Below are 16,456 nucleotides of genomic sequence, written 5' to 3'. Positions count from 1 at the left end.
TATATTATGTACATTAAAGAGCCATCAATAACAAGTCAAATCAAATTAATAGTATATTGAACAATTATTATAAAAGTAAAGTTGAATAAATCGCACTCTGCAGCTGCATGAATAAAAGGTAAAGTATCACTTCCGGTTAATGGAAACAGCCCAAAGACAGACAGAAATCTACGTTTTGTACCAAATACGTGTATGCAAAATGTGGTTGACCTAAATGACAGGGAACTCAAGTTATCGTGTTTACACACACACACACGCGCACACACACACACACACACGCACACACACGCACACACACACACACGAACAGACATAATTTCAAATATTGGTATTTTCGGACTCAGGAAGGTCTAAAGCATCGAGATTCATCAAATTCTTGACATCGAATTTTTGGTGGATTCTTTTACTTTCCCTATGCTTTGTATAAGAAAAAGTAAAAAAAATAAGAAATTTAGAGTGTATTTAGGATCAGAGACCACAGGTGGCAGCACTGAGTCTGAATAGGCAGCAAGCAAAGCCATCGTGTCCTGTCATTTTCTAACCCGCCTGACAGAGCCGCTAGGGGGCGTGCCAGCCACCCAACCGGGCACAGACAGACACAGGAGGCACAAAACACAAGTTTTTATTTTTCTTCACTCGTGGAGAACGTCTTCCCCGTTCCCACGAGCCCACAACACACTCCAAGCACAAACCATGTCTCTTCCTTTCCTCCTCCACTACTCAGGTCAAGCTTCGTCTTCTTCCTCCCGACTCTGGTTCCCCGAGTAGTGGCTGCAGGCTCCTTTTATAAGGCACCTGGTGGACGAACTGCCCAGGAGTGTTTTAGGAGCTCCTGCTGCAGCACCCCCTGGCGGTGACTGTGGATCCCAACAGGGGGCTACACCAAACTCCAACTCCCATGAAGCCCTGTGAGGCACCGCTGCAGCCCAGGTGGGTTGCCATCTAGCGTCCTGGGGGAGGTAACGCTCTGGCCCATTGTGGAGGTGTCCCGGCTGAACAAGGGCCCCCGGCCACATGCTATACTAGACAAGTGCTGCTTCTGTGGGGGGCTGCAGCCTATCCCAGGTAGCACAGGACACAAACCCTGGACAGGATGCCAGTCCATCGCAGAGCAAACACACACCCAACTAAGGCCCATCGAGTGTTGCCAGTCCACCTAAGCTGCATGTCTTTGGACTGTGAGAGGAATCCCACGCAGACACTGAGAGAACATGAAAACTCCATGCAGAGGGGGCCCGGGACGTGAACCCTAGTGTGTCATTACTGCGAGGCAGCAGCTCTACCACCGCACCAACATGCTGCCTCAAAGCCAGTACAATTAAATAATGAAAAATAATGATTAATAACATTTATACAGCCCTTTTCTAAATACTCCGAATGCTTTACATAGATGACGGGGAGCCACATCAGCACCACTAATGTGAAACCTTTTAAAAATGTTTAATCCTCCTGACCCAGTGGGACTTCATGTACAGTGTAGCAGCCACCTGGATGATGTTATGGCAGCCATTCCTGAGCCAGTATGCCCATTAGATGGTGAATGGCTGAGAGAGACGGTTAGACAGTAAGAGACCGGGGACGATGAGGGGGCCAGAATAATGGAGGAGGCTGTGATGGGCAATTTAGCCAGGACATTGAGGGGGGGGGGGGGGGGACCCTACTGAAACATGGCCAGGGATCTTTAATGGCTGCAGCGAGTCAGGGCTTTGGTTTTACACCCACATAGCATTTCTCTTTAAAAAGCATGAGAGTTTGGAAGCGTGTTCTGTATGTATCAGCAATGGGTTTAGCCGAAAAGAATTCACATCTTTGATGTGCTTAAGATTAGTGAGTTGCTGAAGCCTTTTAAAAATGTGTAATCCTCCTAAAGCCGTAGGACTTTGTGTACAGTGCCAAGTTTGGCATCTTTCCAGACAAATGGTGGCATGAGACGTCTTCTTGTCACTTTCACCTTCACGCAATGGCCTGACCCCTTTAGTGAAAACAAGTGCTCCTCTAATTTGTAGAGGCACCAGACCACCCACTAAAGTTCTCATTGTGACAAAATGGTGAATGAGCCAAATGCTTTTGTCCGTCGTCTAAATCCACTATTCGAGTTCAAGATGGTAGAAGCTCCTGACTTAGCAGCAAAGGGAGCGATTCAGGAACCATCATACCAGCTCAGGGCACACGTGAGCAGCCACGCCTGGCCAGTTCACAGCTGCCATGCACCATACTGTAGGCTTTTTTTTGTCATTTTCCATTTCTCCAACTTGTAGGTTTAGTTCTCTGGTCCATCCTCCTTTTTCTGGACTCTTCCTTGAGGGCACTCTGTACACACACCATGATGAGAAGATCAGAGTAGGCCTGAGGGGTGGGCGGGGCCTAGGGCTGACCAACCCAAACGCAGGCCCGGTTACGTCAAACGCTGTTACTAGTATGTGTAAACTGTATAAACAATTTAATAAAAATAATGTTAACATACACTGGATTTTCTCATTACAATATTCAGCTAAATTTTTGAAAGATAACACGCAGACTTTATCAAAATATAACGATATCTCTCTATTATATAAAAAAATCCTGAGATGAGGCTCTTCAGGGAGATAATTTCAAGTCCCATAAGATGAGACTTTTTGCAAAGAGATTTTGACAAGTCCTGCCCTCTTCTCAGCCATTTACAGCCATGCCCACGGTCCCACTCATCTCTCATACGTGTGAATGCTATTGTCAGACAGTTCTTGTGCTCTCAGCTCTTATAAATTTTTACGTTTTCCTCATTTTTATTCAAGACATACAATCTATTCGTTTCCATCGATGTAGTCCTTTTCTGCACAATAATTTTATACGTTCCAGATGAAACGTCAACGACTAAGTGAAGAAGAAAGGGCAGCACATCGAAAAGAGGTCCAAAAATGTTGGAGAGAAAAGAATTCAAAAAAGATCGATAATAATCGAAGTGCAAATTCAGAAAATAAGGAAAGTAATAATCAGCCCGGAGCAAGTGGAATTGAAAACTTAGCAGGTCCAAGCGGGGTCGGAAATAAAAGACCAAGAGTAAAAGACAAAGTAGAATGTCATAAAGAGGTTCAAAAACGCTGATGCAATACACATGCAGAGCAGGTTAGAGATTATGAACGTACTAAAATTCGAAAGTCTCAAAAAACTGATAATAAAGATCTCATTAGCGCTAACAAATGGAAATTATTACTCAGTGAAAATACGTGACATCAAAAGAGATCGAATATATGGACAGGTGATATGACAGAAGTATGTAGATCTTGTTTGGCTTTAAAGTTTAAGTCAGAGACTTGTAGATCGTCTAATTCGTGTTGCTATCAGGGAAAAGTAGCATTTCTTCCCAATGAAGGGGCATATCCGAAATTGAAAGATTTGTTATTTGGTGAAAGTGAAATCCACAAACAGTACAGGCAAAATATCCGCATCTACAATAATCTGTTCACGTTCGCATCATTCAATGCTCAAAACGTAGATTAACACGATTCAAGACCATACGCTATGAGAATCTGTGGTCCCGCAACAATTAAAGCTACTACAAGTTTAATTTCAAAGAAACCACAATTCGGTCAGGTTTATATTTATGATCACGGAGAAGCGATGCAACATTGAATCAAAAGAGTTAAACGATCTGACGTATTAGAAATTCTGCTGCTGATAATGGATACAAATCCATACATCCAAAAGTATCGCACTTTACACGAAATTTATGTGAAAAACACGGACAAAGAAGTTTTCTTGGATTTCTATATGAATATGAAAGATCACGCTCCCATATATAAGAAACCAACATGTGATGAATTGTCAGCGATAATAGTTTTGTTTAGACGCAGATATCAAAGACAGAGTTGATATTCGTGTTTGACAGAAAGCACAGCACGATTCATCGCAAGTGGCAGATCCAGGAAATGACTAGCGCTTAGGGCAAAGAGAGCAGGGGGCAGCAGGGCCGGATTAAGACGAAATTGGGCCTGATGCTGCAGCGCAAAAAAGGCCTATTTTTTCTCGGCATCATTGGTGCATGTGCATTCGACACTCACTCGTCTGTTTTCATCTGGGCCTATTTCAGGAATGGGCCTAATGCTGCAGCATCAATAGCACCCACCTTAATCCGGCCCTGGGGGGCAGAGCCCCCTAGTAATCTATTAAAAAAGTGCAATTCATAATTCATGACAATACCACCACGACAGTGTGAAATGCGATGCAGTGTCATGCGGAAATTAGCAGGGCCTCTTCTAGAAAATGTACCCAAATAGCAAGTATACCCTGAGTCTCGATAAGCAGGATGTCACAGTCATAACTCACGTTGATGTCATGTCAGCTGGTTATCATGTTTTTGTGCATTAATATTCTGACATGTTTATGGCCTACAAATAAAATGTGAGTTTCAGTGTTTCGACAGGAACCTCAAAAGCGGGGCACGGGGCAATCACCCCACCTGCCACCCCCGACAAGATGATCTGTGATTCTGAGCAGACTCGCTACTCTTCACATTGCAAAAGTACCATTCACAACCACAGGATTCTGCTGGGAAGACCATTAGTCTACCACGATGCAGAGCAGTGAAGAACTGGGATCATGTCGGAAGTCTTCTGTCCATCTTCATGTCCTCCACTGACTCTGTCCTGAGTACCAGAGGTCTACTTGGTGAATTGTGATTGCATGTATTTTAAAGTGTGCACTGCCTTTCTTCTTTCAGCATACGATTGTGCTGCCATTCCTGCTAATAGAAATCTTTCTGCAACCACATGTGTATCCAGAGAGGAAGCATGGGATGGCCCTTCTGGGACTGTGCTCTGCAGGCTACCTCAGCTGGTGAGACCCCTTGCACTTTTATGGCTGACTTTATGGATGTGAGTTCATGAACTTTGGTACAGTTTAGCAGGCATGGATACATAAGCTCATGCCGCTTGAGTACATACTGTATGTAGTGTGGCTGACACATCAGGCCGTAACTTCTGTAACAACAACATTTATTTCTATAGCACGTTTTCATACAAATGAAAGTGCTTTACAAGATGAAGAAAGAAAAAATAAAAATATAAAAATAAGATTAGGCAATTCTAAATAAGAAGAAACAGAGTGTAGACACCACAGAAGAGGGGATGGTTCCTTCCTCAGACAGGGATACTCCTAACAGGTATATAGGGGAGGAAGAAGGGATCAGATCTGGAAGGAAGAATGAAAAAGCATGGATGGACAGTCCAATAAAAAGAAATGTCTTTGGGGGGTTTTACTCCCCCAGCACGCTAGATGGCAGCAGCCAAGGATATCGGTGCCCAGTGGGAAGCTGAGGTCACTGGGTGCCACAAGAGGGCGTTGTAGGGAGACAAGTTCCCTGTTATAATGGAGTTTCACGTGACCTGGAAGTGCTTCCATCTGGCAATCGCCCTGGCATCGGAAATACTTCTGGGTCCATAATAAAAGGGGGCGCACTTTATTTTTCCAGGCAAGTCAAAGCTGGGAGGTAGAGAGGCGACACTTGACTGAAGGTGGGCAGTGCGGTGGTGAGAGAAACTGTAGTGGTGGGAATTGTGGAGAAAGAAAACCTGTTTTTGTGCTTTTGTTACTGTTTGGAGGAGTTAAGGTGAATTAACCAACCTTTATTTGAACCCAGGACTGTGACTGTGTGCTCGTGTCGGGTTTGCAGCTCAAGGACGCCCCAGTTTCCATCACAAGACTACGATCCGATGGCCTGGAGGACAGAAAAAACAAACAAAAAAACTCCAAAGGGCTGGAGAAAAAAAAAACAAAATCTGCAGAGGGTTCTGAGGCCACAAGACCACCCAGCCCACACTGGGCAAAGTAACAAAGACAAAGACCTCCCTAATGTACCTCATCTGTCTGCCTAATAAAGCTCCCATCATCTAGGGACAGTGAATTCAGAAAGTATTCAGACCCCTTCACTTTCTGCACTCTGTATTGTGTTGCAGATTTAATTCTAAATGGGTACGTATGCCATTTCTGCCCATCGGTTTACACTCAAAAATCCATAAAGACAAAGCGAAAACATGTTTTCAGAAAGGTCTGAAATTTTATTAAAAAATCACTAAAGCTGACCACTCTCATTTACATACAGTAAGTGCTCTGCCCCTTTGCTGTGGCTCTCCAGGTTGTGCTCAAGTGTATCCAGTTTGCTTTAATTCTCTTTGAGATGTGTGGAGAACGTGATTGGAGTCCACCTGTGGTAAACTGAACTGACTGAACACCATTCTGAAAGACACACACCTGTGTGTACAGAAGGTCCTACAATGCACACTGCATGTCAGGACAAAAAGCAAACCATGTCCAAGGAACTCTCTGTGGACCTCCATGGTAAAACTGTGGTGAGATAGAGATCAGGACAAGGGGATAAAACCATCTCTACAGTTTTGGGTGTCCCTAGGAGCACCGTGGCCTCAATAACTGTGAAATGGAAGACGTTTGGAGGCTCTAGGACCCTTCCTAGAGTTGGTCGTCCAGACAATACTGAGTAACCAGGCCATGAGGGCCTTGGTCAGGGAGGTGACCAAAAACCTAATGGTCACTCTAACCGAGCTTCAGAAGTCATCTGCTGAGATGATAGGCTATTTCAGCAGAACTTCATGAGTCAGGGGTCTATGGTACGTAGAGTGAATAACACACACTAGGAGATTGACAAGCAGCATCTAAAGGACTCTGAGAACCTGAAGAAAAAGATTCTTTTATCTGATGAGACAAACATCAGAAGATCCCACAATTCACACTGCATGTCAGGACAAGGTGTTAAGGGACAGCTATACGAATACACAGTGCATATAAAGAGTGTACACCCCTTGGACGATTTCACCTTTTATTATTATGTAACAGTTAAATACTTTAGTTAAGGTGTCTGTTGAGTATTCACCCCTTAGAAGTTTTATTTTGAGACCACATGGAATCAGAGTGGGTTTAATTTGGCTTTTCTTTTGGACACTGATCAACAGAAAAAGATTCCTTAATGTCAAAGTGAAAACCGATTTCTGCACAGTGGTCTAAATTAATTACAAATACTTCAGCTAAAGTTAGAAAATGGGATTTATTAGAAAATGAAATGAAGCTTAGCAAAACTTGATGCTGTCATTTCTCAATGTCGTCTCCACCCTTCTCAATGCACTTGCGTCACCTGCCTGGATTCCAGCAGAATAAAAGGTTTTGTCTTGTCCTCACAACCACTTGTGCACCGCTTTCTTCACATTGTCATCTGTCTTGAATCGACGACCACCCAGATGTTTTTTTTAGTGGTCCAAAAAGGTGGAAATCACCTGGTGCCAAAGCTGGTGATGTGGCAGTACCTCAAACTTCAGTTTCTACAGACAAGCCTTGGTGTCCTTAGCATTATGTTGGTAGGCGGGCATTGTCTTGCAGCAAAAGAACCACTTGAGATAGCAGTCCCCACCACTTGGATTGAATAGCAGGCTTCACATTGGTCTCCAGCAGGTCACAGTAACTTGCACTAGTGACTGGAGTACCCCTCGGCATGGAGTGTTTCACAATAACTCAGGTGCACAAGTGGTGGCGAGGACAAGACAAACCTTTATTCTGCTGGCACTTCCACATGCATTGAGAACGGTGGAGACGACATTGAGAAATGACAGCATCAGTTTTTTTAAGGTTCATTCCATTTTCTTACAAATCTCATTTTTCTAACTTTAGCTTGACTCCCCATCATATAAAACACAAAATTAGTGTCCACCCCTTCCAGTCCTTCCAGTCCATGTTTAGTAGGTGCACCTCTGCTGAGTCTGTGGGCACAGGTCTCTTGCTCTCAGTTTCCCAATTTTCTTCTTTGTAAAGCTGCTCAGGTTCTGTCAGATGTCATGTTGATTGAGAGTGAGCTACCATTGTCCAGTCCAGCCTCACAATCTCAATTATGAGAAGATCTGGACTTTGACTTGACCACTCTAGGATGTTCACGTTGCTGTTTTTAATGCCATTCCTGTGTGGCTTTGGCTGTATGGTTGAGGTCTTCTCCACCCAGAACTCTGAGAAGTCACCGGGTGAAGGCAACTGACTTGGTGGCAACCCCCCTTCCAGCCTATAAAACCCACCAGGAGGATGTTGTCTGCTATTGGTCCCCCTAACCCAAACCGGAGCAAGTTCCCTCGTGTTGCCACAGCTGCCAGGCTATACTTTATTTGAGCAAGAAAAGCCATGTTTCCTTGGTGCCATCACGCCTAGTTTAGTTTGGTTTTATTTTATTCAACAGGGACCCCCTCGTTGGTGCCCTCAACATTCTGAAGCGACTTGTGCACGACTCTCCTCCGGGCACACCATGTGATCCCTTCATGGCCACAATTTACACTTTCTCAGATGGATATTTTGCCAAGTCACAAGACCAAGCTGAACATCACAGTGACCTCTGGGGTCTTTACAGACCACTGGAGTAATCTGATCTCAGTCCAGCACAGACTCTGGAATGAAGTTGAGTGGGAGGCTCCCAGCATAAATGCATGGATAAAAATCTGCAGGAACCATATGACTGTTTAATCAGCGTGGGGCAGAATCAATAAGGAATATTTCCAGCACCTGCCTTGAAGGACTCACGCTGTTCCTTGACAGATAAGGGCGTCCCACTGAGCCACTGAGCGTATTGAAACTGATTAGAGGCGGCTACAGCAGTGGATTTGTTTTAATACTTGGCTGTTTTGCTTCATGATAACTTTGTAACTCATTTTTTTTGGCAGGGTGGTGTGGATTTACATAACGGTTGGAGCCTGGGTGTACCCTCTGCTTGGGAAGCTCAGCCCTTTGGCGTTGGCAGTGTTCTTTGCGGTTAGCACTGGCCTTGCGTTCTCTTTGTATGTGCTGGGTGAAGTCCTGAATGCCTACACCTGGGGTAAGTACCAGAAAAACCGAACCCAAACTATTAGTATGTCATAGAGGCTGGGATCCCATCTTGGCAATTTTCACATTTACCGGGGATTCACTGCGACAAGCAGGCCCAGGACAGACCAAGAGCAGCAACATCCTTCATACATGAAAGTAGCTCAAGGTGCTTTACAGTAATGATAGCCGAAGAGAATCACAGAGGAACTCTTATTTATACCAGATCAGATCATCAACCAGCTTCATCGCCAACACTATGGCCAGATGGTCAGTAACAACAACAACATTTATTTCTAGAGCACATTTTCACACAAATGACGCAGCACAAAGTGCTTTACAGGATAAAGAAAGAGAAAAAAGACAAAATGTATATGAAAATAAAATTAGGTAACACTAATTAACATAGAATAAAAGTAAGGTCCGATGTTCAGGGAGGACAGAAAAAACAAAAAACTCCAGACGGCTGGGAAAAAAAAAATCTGCAGGGGTTCCGAGGCCACAAGACCACCCAGCCCCCTGTAGGCATTCTACCAAACATAAATGACCTCAATCAGTCCTCATGGTATTCAGGGTTCTCATGGAAGAACTTGATGATGACGGTCATGTGGACTTCTGGCCTTTAATCCATCAATGTAGGGACATCACGGTGCTTTGATTAGGTGGTGGTGGCGCAGATCGACACCACAAAAAAAACGGAAAAAGAACCGCAGAGAAAATAGGGGTTAGTATGGATTTCGGAGCCACCATGAATGATATTGATAATTAATTGATTATACAGAGCAACAGGATTAAACTAAGATGAAGTTATGAGAAAGCCATGTTAAGTAATGTGTTTTTAGCAGTTTTTTGAAGTGCTCCACTGTATTAGTGTGACGAATTTCAATCGGTCAGCTATTCCAGATTTTAGGTGCATAACAGCAGAAGGCCGCCTCACCACTTCTTTTAAGTTTAGCTCTTGGAATAATAAGCAGACACTCATTTGAAGATCTAAGGTTATGATTTGGAGTATAAGGTGATAGACATTCTGAAATATAGGATGGAGTGAGATTATTTAAGGCTTTGTAACCCATAAGCAGTATTTTAAAGTCAATTCTAAATGACACAGGTAACCAATGTAGTGACATCAGAACTGGAGAGATGTGCTCGGATTTTCTTTTCCTAGTTAAGATTCTAGCAGCTGCATTCTGCACTCGTTCCAATCGATTGATGTCTTATTTTTGGTAGTCCTGAGAGGAGAGCGTTACAGTAATCTAGTCGACTAAAAACAAAAGTGTAATCTAATTTCTCAACATCTTGCAATGCTATAAGATCTAACTTTTGTTATATTTCTTAAGTAAAAAAATGCTGTCCTAGTAATCTGATTAATATGTGATTTAAAATTCAGGTCAGAGTCAACAGTTACCCCTAAATTCTTTACCTCCGTCTTGACTTTTAAATCTAATGCATCAAGTTTATTTCTAATACCCTCATTATATCCATTTTTGCCAATCACCAGTAAGGAGAGGAGAACTGAAAAACTCCAGTTGGCAGAATGTTGGAAAAAATAAACCTCCAGAGGATCCAAGATCAAAAGACCACCAAGAACCCCTCTGGACATACCATGAACGTCACGTCATTGTCTAACTCGCTTAATCCAGACCAGGGCTAGCATAGAACACAAGGCAGGAACAAACCCTGGACAGGACGCCTCTCCATCTCAGGCTGAACACACATACACACCTTTGGGCCATTACCAGTATATCTAATCTGCATGTCTTTGGATATTTAGAGGAAACCAGAGCACCTGGAGGAAATCCATGCAGACATGGGGAGAACATGCAAACTCCATACAGGGGGGACACAAACCTGGTGTCCATACTGTGAGGCAGCAGCACTACGACCGCACCAACATACCGCATTCCATGATTGTGTCACCATTAACAGGATACTCATATGGAGTCCCAGCAATATCTCTGGTGGCTGTAGCCTACTTAGACCAGAATACAGTATATAAAACATACAAAAGTAGTGATTAGTGACTAGTAGGGCGGAGTGGTGGCTCTGAGGCTAGAGATCTGCACTGGCAATCGTAAGGTTGCCGGTTCGAATCCCGTCAATGCCATTAGGGACTCTGCTCTGTTGGGCCCTTAAGCAAGGCCCTTAACCTGCAATTGCTGAGCGCTTTGAGTAGTGAGAAAAGCGCTATATAAATGCAAAAAATTATTATTATTATTATTATTAGTCTGTAAAATTTCTTTTTCTTCTTCTAAAGCTTCCTCCACATTCATGTGGGGTCGCTATATCTGACCAGCTCCCTCCACTCTCATCTGTCATACACTTCTTCACTTGACGCCCCTTTCTCCCTTTGGTCCCCTGTCACACTGTCCATTCACTCTCTCTTTGGTCGTCCTCTTCTCTTCTGTCCTGACACCTCCATGTCCATGATCCTCCTCCAGACCAGAGAAGATCGACTAGGCTGATTTGCAGGGATTGAGTTATGAGGAAAGATTAAGAGAGCTGAGCCTTTACCTGTTTAAGCAAAAGAAGATGAAGAGGAGACATGACTGTGTTTAAAATTATGAAGGGAATTAGTGCAGTGGATTGAGGTTGTAACTTTAAAAATGAGTTTAAAATGATTAACTGGTGCTGTCTACTATTTGAAATTTGAAACTCAGAGGATCTGTTGAAAATTTTTAAAAATATGGCAGGGTCTGATCAATAACATTTTAGAATAAGCTTCTATATCGGGGTGAACGATGCTCTTCCATCCTTGCTGCTTTTAAAGATTGGCTTTGTTGACTGGCAATACTCTCTGTCTGTCAGGTTGGGGTTGAATTTGGGTTTTGTTAAGTTTGATTTGATTGTAAGAATTCTTATTTGCTTTCAATAAAATTTAAAAAACGAGTTCAACAAGAAGACGGGGATACAGTTGGAAATGTGTTAAGGGTAAATTTCACACAAACATTAGGAGTTTCTTTACACAGAAAATCACAGACAGATGGAATAAGTGACCAAGTAGTGTGGGAGACAGTAGGGACGTTCAAAACTCGACTTGAGGTTATTTTAGAAGAATTAAGTGGATGGGACTGGCGAGCTTTGGTGGGCTGAATGGCCTGTTCTTGTCCTGATTATTCTAATGTTCTCATTCCATTTTAACACTATTTCCTGTATTTTCTTTAAGATTTCCCCAGCTTTAACTGTACCTCAGAGTCTCTCATTTATTAACAAACACAACTGCATTTTATAAAAAGAACCAATTTCCACATCCACCAAGTAAAACAGAATGCTAGTGATTTCCTAAGAGATTAAAAAAATTGGAAATTATAAAGATGGTATTTTTAAAAAAATTTTGCTTTGCGCCTTTCCCCATCATAATCTACCATCTATGGGGGAGGAGTGAAAGCTTCACATTTGTCAAAAATTTCGATCTCCAGTTTTCGACGGATCTCAATATTTTAGATCGCCTGCTACCGAAAACATCGACACAGTTTCTTGAGGACGGTTTAGACCTAAAACCACTGGATGGAAAAAAAACAAACTCGAAACTTAAGCCTGTTATCAGACGCCAATGTGCTGATTAGTTTTTGAGCCAAATGGTGCAAGAGAAAGAGGCGCTCTAGAGTGTCGAACTCCGGGCCTGGAGGGCCGCAGTGGCTGCAGGTTTTCATTCTAACCCTTTTCCTAATCACTGACCAGTTTTTACTACTAATTAACTCCTTTGCCCTTTCATTTTAATAGCCCCGTTTTTAAGGATTCAGTCCTCTGAATTGATTCTTTTCTTCATTAAATGACAGCCAAACAGAAATGAGATGTGAAACGAGCCAACAGATGATCAGCTAAACTGGGGCTTCAAACTCCAACCAATTTCACTCCAACCAGTTTCTTAATGAGAAGCTGATTCTTGCTGTTAATTAAACTCGTTAGTTAATTCCATGGCTTGTTGCTCCCATTCTGCCACAGCAGACATTTCCAAAATTGTTGATTTTCTGTTTTTTCTAAGAACACCATCAAAATGTTTTGGTGATCTGAGAGATCAGTCTTACTGAGACCTTCACCTTTCTTTATTTTCAGATATTGTGGATAGCTGATCGTGTGGGCAGCTCGTTTTGTGTCTCATTATTGTTTTGCTATTAATTAAGGAAAAAGAAACAACAAAGGGGCTGAGACAAGTTAATTAAAATTAAGGCAAAAGAAGTTATATTAGCAGCAAAAAATTGGTCACTAATGAAGAAGATGGTTAGAATGAAAACCTGCAGCCACTGCGGCCCTCCAGGACTGGAGTTCGACACCTATGCAAGGAACCGTCAAATACCGTAATTCTGCAATTAATTATGAAATCTTCTCGTTAATTGCGATCATAATGACCTATTTTATAATCAGAAAGATCAGCATCAGAGCAGTAAATAATTACTGAAATGTTATAGAATAGTTCAGGTAACTTGGTTCCTAAGACACAAAGCCTACTGACGCTCACGTTCACAGTTGTACTGGGATGGCGTATCTTTAACGATAAATAGAGCAGGCAGGCTCTATTGTAGGCATGGAGCTGGACAGTTTGACATCTGTGGCAGAGCGATGGGCGCTCAGCAGGCTCCTGTCAATCATGGAGAATCCACTGAACCCACTGAACAGTGTCATCTCCAGACAGAGGAGCAGCTTCAGCGACAAACTGCTGTCAATGTCCTGCTCCACTGACAGACGGAGGAGAGCGTTCCTCCCCCACACTATGCGACTCTTCAATTCCACCCGGGGAGGGTAAACGTTAACATTATACAAAGTTATTGTCTGTTATACCTACCGCGCCCTCTCCACCTTGCATTTTTTTTTTAACTTGCACTGCGTTTTTATTGCTATTCAATTTAATATTGTTTCTTTATCAGTATGCTGCTGCTGGAGTATGTGAATTTCCCCTTGGGGATTAATAAAGTATCTATCTATCTATCTATCTATCTATCTATCTATCTATCTATCTATCTATCTATCTATCTATCTATCTATCTATCTATCTATCTATCTATCTATCTATCTATCTATCTACAGTATTCCATATTTTCAGGTGTACAGAAACAGAAAGCCACCTCACTTCTTCCTTCCTGCTTCACTAAGAATTTACAAATGCAGATATTAGTGTCCTTTATTGTCTTCCATCCGCACTACCCTGACATTATAAATTCCCAAAAATAGAGACGTTTATCGCCAGGTCGACATTGCAGTGTGGATGATTGAATAAAGAAGACTTTTGAAAAACGCAGACTCTGATTGCACACTTATTTGTTTATGCCCTTCCCTGATTGGCTCCTCTTAATTATGGCTTACTGTATTTCCTGAATGGTCACCCTTCACAGAAGAACATCACGTCCCAACATAGCAGACGTAGAGGAGTTGCTTTCCATGGTGGCACTCATTGTGTTGCTTACCTGTATGCATCTAAACTGTGTTTGGTTCAGTTTGAAAGCTACAAAACATGCACAAAAGTCAATTTACGAGTGTGAGAAGTCACTCAAATAAAAAGGTTTGGGGCAGCCATCCATATATTGTTCCTGGCTGCAAATGGATAGATTCAAGGTATAGATTTGTACAGGTTTGAGTCCACAACTGAGCTGATTTGCTGGCACAAAGATGAGACTGGAGGAAGTGACATCAATAGTGGGGTCGGAACTGGAAATGGTGTAATTGGGCCCGGGCTGGAAATGACGTTATCAGTGGGGTTGGAACCGGAAGTGATGTCATTGGGCTCGGGGACCAGAAGTGACATCATCAGTGGGGGGGGTTTGGAGTTGGGTGGAACCAGAAGTGGCGTCTTTGGGGCCAGAACCGGAAATGGTGTAATTGGGGCAGGGGTCGGAAATTACATCATCAGTAGGGCTGGAACCAGAAGTGATATCATTGGGCCCCGGCGACCTTAAGCAACGTCATCGGTGTTCAGGGGTGGGTGGAACCAGAAGTGGCGTCTTTGGGGCTGGAACCAGAAGTGACGTCATCCAGCCCAGACAGAATTTCCCATAACTGGTCTGCAGAGAAGTGAGAGAAAGAGTTTGTGCAAACCACCACCCCCTGGTGTGATGGAATTACTTTCATTCGGGCCCTTTAGCTGCCTCCCATGCACACGTGTGTGACACCAGTCAATACGGTTTTGCGATAAATCCCATGGCCGGCAATGTTAACACCCCTTGAAGGATACACGCATGTCCAGTGTCGGTGATCATCAATGTGATATGTGTTTTTGGTCGTTTTAGTGGAAATGGAGATACTTTCGTTAACAGCTTGAAAACACTATTTGTTTAAAAATGCCATTTTCAAATGAAAATGCAGCAGTGTAGACAAATCCTAAGATTACGATTAGGAATGCTGGAGGAACAAGCAGTCCAGAATATTAGGAAGTGCTAGATTGTGTACCGTTGAGCCTAATATACAATTCAAGTTATTTTTAAATCAGCCCTAAAAGACACAGGTAGCCAGTGCAGTGATACTAGGACTGACGAGATATGCTCAGATGTTCGTTTTTTAGTTACAATTCTTTCTCCTGCTTGTTGGACTGACTGCACCCGAGTTAGTTCTTCTTTAGGTATTCCTGATAGAAATGCATTACAATATTCAAGTCATTCGAGACACTTTAAGAACATGTCTGCCTTTGCATTTTAACTTGTTTCAAGCAGCTACAGAAATATGCTTTTAAATAAAGGATAGGCGTGAATATGTGAAGCACTGTGAGGTCGAGTTTGCCATGAAAGGCACCATAATTTGATCCAGATCAGTTGGTAACACTGTAAAGCCTTCATGGCATTGTCCCAGCCATACATTTTACTGTAATATTTAGCTCCTTTGATTTAGTTGGGTTAAGATGGAGAGGAGGAGAGCAGAGCTGCCATGCTGAGAGGACTGAGCTAATAGCCACACGATTTCAAGGAGGGGTGAGGCCATCACCACAGCGGCTTCTGGTCACCAGACAATCAACTTCAGGCTTTACTGCAAACTTTACCATCAAGAAAATGGAAAGAAGTGGGGGGGTCTGGAAATCTTGGAGGTAATCGAACCAGACACTGACAATGTGCTTCCTTTTTACAGGAGAAACACCAAAGAAGGTAAAGACGAAATGAAGAAGGAAAAGGCGAGAAGAAGAACAAAAGACGGCAAGAAACATTAGAAAGCGGGCTGAGCTCTTGCCCACTAAATGATGGTGGAGGTGGACAGGTTTAGTCGCTGTCCATCTTCTTACTTTTAATCTTCTGTATATGAAGGTCACTTCAGCCATAAGTAGTCTAAAATATTCTGTGAGCACCGGGGGACTCCTGAGGTGGTTTATTTGGGGAGAAAAGCGATTACTGAGCCTGCACTTTGTGTTTTGGAGGGTCACCCACTCTGCCCACTCTTTGCATGATAGGTGAGAAGGATAAAGCACTCTTGTCTCTTAAAGCTGATTTAATTTCTTCTAACAAACAGATGTTAAAGATATAGCCCACCCAAAAATGTTACATATTTCATTATCTGTTACTTAGCCCCTTTTGTTTTGTGGTGGCGGCCAAGGAAAATGATTTATTCTCATGTCTCATGGAGAACGGAGCTAACAGAGGTCCTAATACACCCGATCTGAAGGAGAGCCACACTCAGGCTGCGTCCACACTGCTATGTCTTCATTTACAAACACAGACATTAC

The 16,456-nt window shown here is 42.9% G+C and overlaps 1 protein-coding gene across 1 annotated transcript in view; it reads left to right on the top strand.

The window, feature by feature from the left end:
* LOC114663534 (androgen-dependent TFPI-regulating protein-like) overlaps positions 1-15,899 on the top strand; it is a 39,260-nt gene extending 23,361 nt beyond the window's left edge. Inside the window, exons 4-6 of the mRNA XM_028817331.2 lie at positions 4,697-4,812; positions 8,682-8,833; positions 15,868-15,899. Of these exons, the coding sequence (XP_028673164.1) occupies positions 4,697-4,812; positions 8,682-8,833; positions 15,868-15,899 (300 nt within the window). The remainder of the gene's footprint in view (positions 1-4,696; positions 4,813-8,681; positions 8,834-15,867) is intronic.
* Positions 15,900-16,456: the final 557 nt, after the last annotated feature.

This window comes from Erpetoichthys calabaricus, chromosome 13 (genome assembly GCF_900747795.2).
Source record: "Erpetoichthys calabaricus chromosome 13, fErpCal1.3, whole genome shotgun sequence".
Classification (NCBI taxonomy): domain Eukaryota; kingdom Metazoa; phylum Chordata; class Cladistia; order Polypteriformes; family Polypteridae; genus Erpetoichthys; species Erpetoichthys calabaricus.
Note: the sequence above shows the minus strand (reverse complement) of the source record. Positions and strands in the feature narration are given on the sequence as shown.